Source organism: Trichechus manatus, unplaced genomic scaffold (assembly GCF_000243295.1).
Source record: "Trichechus manatus latirostris isolate Lorelei unplaced genomic scaffold, TriManLat1.0 scaffold00071, whole genome shotgun sequence".
Taxonomy (NCBI): domain Eukaryota; kingdom Metazoa; phylum Chordata; class Mammalia; order Sirenia; family Trichechidae; genus Trichechus; species Trichechus manatus.
This window is the reverse complement of record NW_004444007.1, coordinates 11,906,823-11,912,822: the sequence shown is the minus strand read 5'-3', so window position 1 is coordinate 11,912,822 and position 6,000 is coordinate 11,906,823. Positions and strand designations below refer to the sequence as shown.

General features: G+C 35.5%; 1 protein-coding gene across 5 annotated transcripts in view; it reads right to left on the bottom strand.

Moving 5' to 3' along the window:
• SEC24B (SEC24 homolog B, COPII coat complex component) overlaps window positions 1-6,000 on the bottom strand; it is an 83,319-nt gene that overhangs the window by 21,937 nt on the left and 55,382 nt on the right. For all 5 annotated transcript variants that reach the window (XM_023734794.1, XM_023734795.1, XM_023734796.1 and 2 more), the window contains 4 exons: window positions 4,575-4,687; window positions 1,555-1,673; window positions 1,171-1,229; window positions 699-905 (listed from right to left, as the gene is read on the bottom strand). In XM_023734794.1, coding sequence (XP_023590562.1) covers window positions 699-905; window positions 1,171-1,229; window positions 1,555-1,673; window positions 4,575-4,687 — 498 coding nt within the window. The remainder of the gene's footprint in view (window positions 1-698; window positions 906-1,170; window positions 1,230-1,554; window positions 1,674-4,574; window positions 4,688-6,000) is intronic.

The following is a 6,000-nucleotide window of genomic DNA, read 5'->3' as shown; positions in this document are numbered from 1 at the left end:
AAAAAAAAAAAAAACTGTATCAAAGAATTCAGTTCATACCTATGTAACAGCTTTCTCTGTTCAAAACACCAATATTCTATAATGGACCAGCAGATCAATAAACTGAATGCTAGCCATACTTGTTAATGAATTTAGAAAACATATTTGCCTTATTTTGAAATTAGCTTTTTTCTCGAAAGGAATTTAAAAGTACAATTTCTATAAAAATTAAAATATGGTGTCTTTAGAAAATTGGTAAAGAATAAAAAAGCAACGATATTTAGTGGTGGCTAAAGGATGTGAGTCTTTAGGAGTGCCAGTTGATTAAAAAAAACCAGTAAGTAAAATACACTAATAACTTAAATATAAAATTTATGCTGTTTGAACCTGTAGTTTCACCTCTAGGAATTTATTCTAAAGAAAACCTGAACAAGTGACTAAAATTTATGACACTATAAAAACTCTATTTAATTCACACTTGTAACTAGCTTTAATGGTATTTTCTCATATATAGTTTGAGGTCAGACAGAACTCATATAGAAAACAATAATGAACACACTGCAATGCAAAAACAAAAAGATAATCTGAGTTACACTCTCTTACCAGTTATTATTATTTTATTAATGAAGTAGAAAAGTAGAATAATGAACAAGTAACTATAAACTCTACAAGCAGAAAACACTATCCTGAATAAGACAAAGAAACTAAATATAAAATACCTTTGTACTCGATCTCTGATTAGGGTCTTCTCTGGACTGCAGAAGTCCTGCACCAATGGAAGGTAACTGTGTCTGAAATACAGACACACGGCCACCTGTTGGAGACATTAATTTAAAGGCAGCCTGAAGCGCAGGACCAAGGGCACTGTGTGTTTCTCTTGTATTGGTGAACATATTTGGTAATGCATTCAATAAGTCTTTTATAAGCTGGGAAAACAAAGATTAAAAGTTGAATTACTGAGAAGCCAAGGCAACATTTTTCTTTAGAACATTCCAGAGTGCAGTTATGTGCCACTGCAGGTTATTCTGGGGAACTGTAGCTGAGGAATCAATAGATACGCTACTGACATTGTCTATTGTTTTCAATATTAACTGCCATATTTATATATCAAGTAAACAAATGTTAAATATTTTAGCAGACAGCTGAAATAACAAATATTTTGATACTTTAAGAAAAGAAAACCAATCTCACCTCTTTGCTTTCATATAGATTCACAAGTAAGCTATCTGGTGGTGTAGGCAAGAAAACATCTATGGGGAAAAATATATTTTAATCAATAAATAAAGTCAAAAGAACAAATGAAAAAATCTTAGTTTTTAACCAGATCACATGCTATATCAAATATATATACTCTGTATATGTTATATATATATGTGTCTGTGGTGTGTGTATGTGTATACACACACAGATGTAAAAAACTTAAAATCAAATATTTTACAGGAATACAATTATTTTAAAATGAATACCAGAGTGTACCAAATTATCCTCACAACATATGACACGGTGTATTATAAAATAAAGCAGCCCCAATTCCAAAGTCTATAGTTAGAAAGACTTGCTTTGCTCACTTCTTACCATCTATATCAGACACAATCAACATCTGAGGCTGTGATAATCCTTCCTGTAAGTTGTAGAAATGAATAGTGCTATCAAAGGTCATGAATCCTATTCTTGTTCTTGAATCTCCAGGAAGCCTAAAGAAGAGCAAGGATGAAACATTCCATTTTCAGATGAAACCATTTACATGTTTAAAATTCATTCAAACTTTAGAAAACTGAACTACGTCAATATTCAAATAAGAATGAATCAAAACTAAAAATGAAATGATTAAAGAAACAATTAGAGGATTCTTGCTATCTTTCCTTAGAAACACATTTTTTAAAGTGAAAAGTTACTCATACTTTTAGTTCCCACATTACAACAGTATATCTTGTTTAAGCATCTAAAGGACAGAATGACAAATGAGTCCTTTGCAAGAAAGACTGAATATAATGCAAATCAGATTTTAATGTGTAAATTTTTAAATAAAAACAAAAAAAACCCAAACCCGCTGCTGCTGAATCAATTCCGACTCATAGCAACCTTACAAGACAGATTAAAACAGCCCCATAGGGTTTCCAAGGAGTACCCGGTGGATTCGAACTACTGATCCTTTGGTTAGCAGCTGCAGCACTTAACCACAACGCCACCAGGGTTTCCAAATTTTTAAATAAAAATCACATTTAAGGATATCAAAACATTTTATCTATCATCAATCTTCTAAAACTCACTATTTCGTTGCCTGTCAAACTTACCTTACCAATAACAAATGGATGCCTTATGTCATGGTTTGAATAATGTCCCCCCAAAAATGTGTATATTGGTTTGGCTGGGCCATGATTCCTGGTACTGTGTGATTTTCCTGTATGTTGTAAATCCTGCCTCTATGATGTTAATGAGGGAGGATGGGTGGCAGTTGTGTTAGTAAGGCAGGACCTGATCTACAAGACTGGATTGTGTCCTGAGGCAATCTCTTGAGATATAAAAGACACAAGTGAGCAGTGAGACAGGGGGACCTCAAACCATCAAGAAAGCAGTGCCGGAAGCAGAACATGTCCTTTGGAGCCAGGTCCCTGCGAGAAGCTCCTAGTCCAGGGGAACACTGATGAGAAGGCCGACAGAGAGAGAAAGACTTCCCCTGGAGCTGACGCCCTGAATTTGGACTTTTAGCCTACTCTGACTGTTAGGAAATAAACTTCTCTTCGTTAAAACCATCCACTTGTGGTGTTTCTGTTATAGCAGCACTAGATGACTAAGACACCTTACATGAATGTATATCCGAGAACCGCCAACTATGTTAACTTCACTTACATAATTTATTTTTTAGCAAAGGCTGTAAAATGTTTCTGAATATTAAAGGATGTCAACCTAGAACATGTACCTAAGCAACAGGCATTATTAACTGTTATGCGTGATAGATCAGGCTGCTCAGATAGCCCCCACGCTAGGTCAGAAAGCATTTCAGAGAACAGAATGAAACAAACCAGGTGTTTGTTCAGCTTACCAATACTGGTCAAGACATAGAATGTTACTATAAACTAATCCACAGTTCTCTGAGATTTCTAAGGTCAATAAGGGCTGTTTGTTACCCATTACAGTCGAGACAACTGGCCTACCCCAAGCTCAAAATACAGAGATGAGCTAGAACTGCTCCAGCATCAAACTCCTCTTTCTCAAAGATACTTCCAGAGTCCTTCCCAAAAACATGTTACTTTGTTATTGTTATCCTATCACATATATTTATTTTTATTGTGGTGAAAATATATATAACAAAGCATATGCCATCTCAATAACTAACACATTTACTTTTAAACTTTTCCCAATGCTTCTATTTTCTACTGCAATCAAACGAACATTTTTAAAAAACTGTTTTCCATTACCAATTTTATCTGTTTGGTTTTGGGTAATCTATTTAATTTGCAAATAGTCGCTCATCCCTGTGTAATCTGTCACCGTGTTCCTATTTCTGGGGTCCTATCCTCACAGTTTTCAGCAAGCTAACTCTTCAGAGTCTCAAAACGCGTTTCTCTGCAGAGTGGTCCTCCGCTGTCACTCACCACTAAAGCTATTTCTGAAGTAAGCAGCCATGACTAAGATAAGGTTAAATACTTTGACCAAGAGGAAAAATATAAAAAAACACTAAGTTACTAACAGAAACTAAAAGCAAATCATTCAATATCTCTGGATATTTTTATCTTGAATGAAATGTTATGTTTTATTCACAGGCCAACATCAGTAAGTAGACTATGGGGACTAGAACAGCATTCAAAAGAACAAGGCCTCTCAAACTCAAATGGGAGATGGGGGAGAACCTTCCAGAATCACCTAGAATACTTCTGAAATCTCTACACATGTCAAAAACCACTGTAGTACTGAACCACTCTTACTGACAATCTTAAAGCATATCTCTTGTGAGTGCCAGACTAAAAAAAGAAATGTACAGACAACTTTGTTTTTCAGAGATTTGGAAGCTTCATTTATAAACCTAGCTGAAGCACTCCTTCATGGATGAAATTGGCAGACACACAGGCAGGAATCAGAGCTAGGTACCCACCTGCCCATCCTCTATTCTGTTCCCACTTCCACAATACAGCTCATTATTAATGTGCCAAATGAAAAGCTCAATTTCTGGCTTCCTGAAATATTCAGACAAAACGAATTACCTTCTTCCCTTTATCTTACTCATTTAGCACAATTAAAACTAGGATATGAGAAACTTCCTTGCTCAGGCATAAATTACAGCTAGGTTTCTCATCCAGATTCTGATGCTTGGGTGAACCTGGCCAAATCAAACTTTCTGCGCCCCAGCATTCAGAGCTAGAGCAGCTAAGTCATAGGGATAGTCAGACAAGACCTAAATTCTTTACTAAATATTATGATTTTATGATTCAGATGTTCAGTGGTTAAGTCATAAAATAATCCAAGTATTACATAGTAGGCAGAAAATAGTCTTTTAATTCACAGATAAATGTAATCAAACTTAATCAAAACCAATCCGATAACTTCACATTTATACACACACACACACACACAAACGAGTTAAAAAAAAGTCTTACTTGTCTAGATTTTCTAACAGTGACTGGCACAAAACTGTCAAATATCCAGCTTCCACTGCATTATGAGACACGTCTAAAACAAACAAGTACACTGCAGGCTGAGGAGGACGGAGCTGAAAGGAATGAAAACAATGGAACTCATTTGGCTGGTACAGTTTGTTCGTTTTGTATTACTACTGACATTCACTGAGTGTACTGCACAAAAAAGTATATACACAAACAGGGCGGATGTTGTGTAAGATCGCATGTGCTCGTGAAAACGGCACTCCTTTCTTTCACATTTTTCCTTGTGAAGTTGGTTGTGGACGAAACATGATTAGACAGTCATCACGCATTAAGGGTGAAATAGAGGGGCTAAAAGTTTTCCTGGTAAGGACTGCTGGCTCAGATACCTTTTAAAGAAAAATTGGGCTTGTGTATTATTTAATACTGAGTTCTATACCCCTTCCCTACTCCTAAAAGCATATGTTTTAAAATACATTTTTTAAAAATAAATATTAACCTGACAATTTGTGACGAGTACTAGCTATCAGGTCACCTGGTAGAGGCTGAATCCCAAGGGCTAAGTATAAAGAAAGCCATTTCAGTTTGGAAATGGTATCTCAAAACAAACGAAGGTTGTGAGGGACTGATGATAGCTTAAAAGAGACTTGAAGAGACATAAATAGATATAATGTGGCGGCACTGAATGAATCTTAATGCAAATGAACCAAGAGGAAAAAAAACACTTCTGAGACAATCAGGGTAATCTGAACACATACTGGACATTAGGTGACATTAAAAAATTACTGTTAATTTTGTTGGTTGTGATGGTATTATACGTATGGTTTTAAAAATGATACGATGTCTAGGATTAGCATTTAATAAACTCCAGGGTAGGTGAGGGAAAGGGGAGACTGGGGCGGGCTGGTGAACAGATAAAACATATTTGGCAAAATGTTGATAACTGTTGAAGCATGGTGATAGGTAAAAAGGGCTTATTATACTATTTTCTCTTTTTTGGGATATGCTTGAATATTCTGTTACAGAAGTTAATATAAAAGAATTTATAAAGTCTTTTTTTAAAAAATATGCCAAGGGTCATATAGGGTCAAATGCCACTTCAATTAGATTAAGACTCCTGAGGAGCTGAGATAGAGTGGGAACGTAAGTTATAATGGCAAAAAGTTGAGAATAACAGTATTAGAGTAGTCAAGAGAGAGTTTATTACAGTTAATATGGAAGTAGACAAGAAAACAGTACTTCAGTGGGCATGCGCTAAATTAGACACCGGGCCATAAAAATAACAAACAATATATAAAGAAATGGCTAAGCACTAGGAACTTCATACACATCGGCTGTTCCAGGCCACCTTTTTCAACTAGCAGCACTTTAAATGTTTACAGACAACAAAGAGTAAAAATGAGGACACAGAAGAGATATAGTT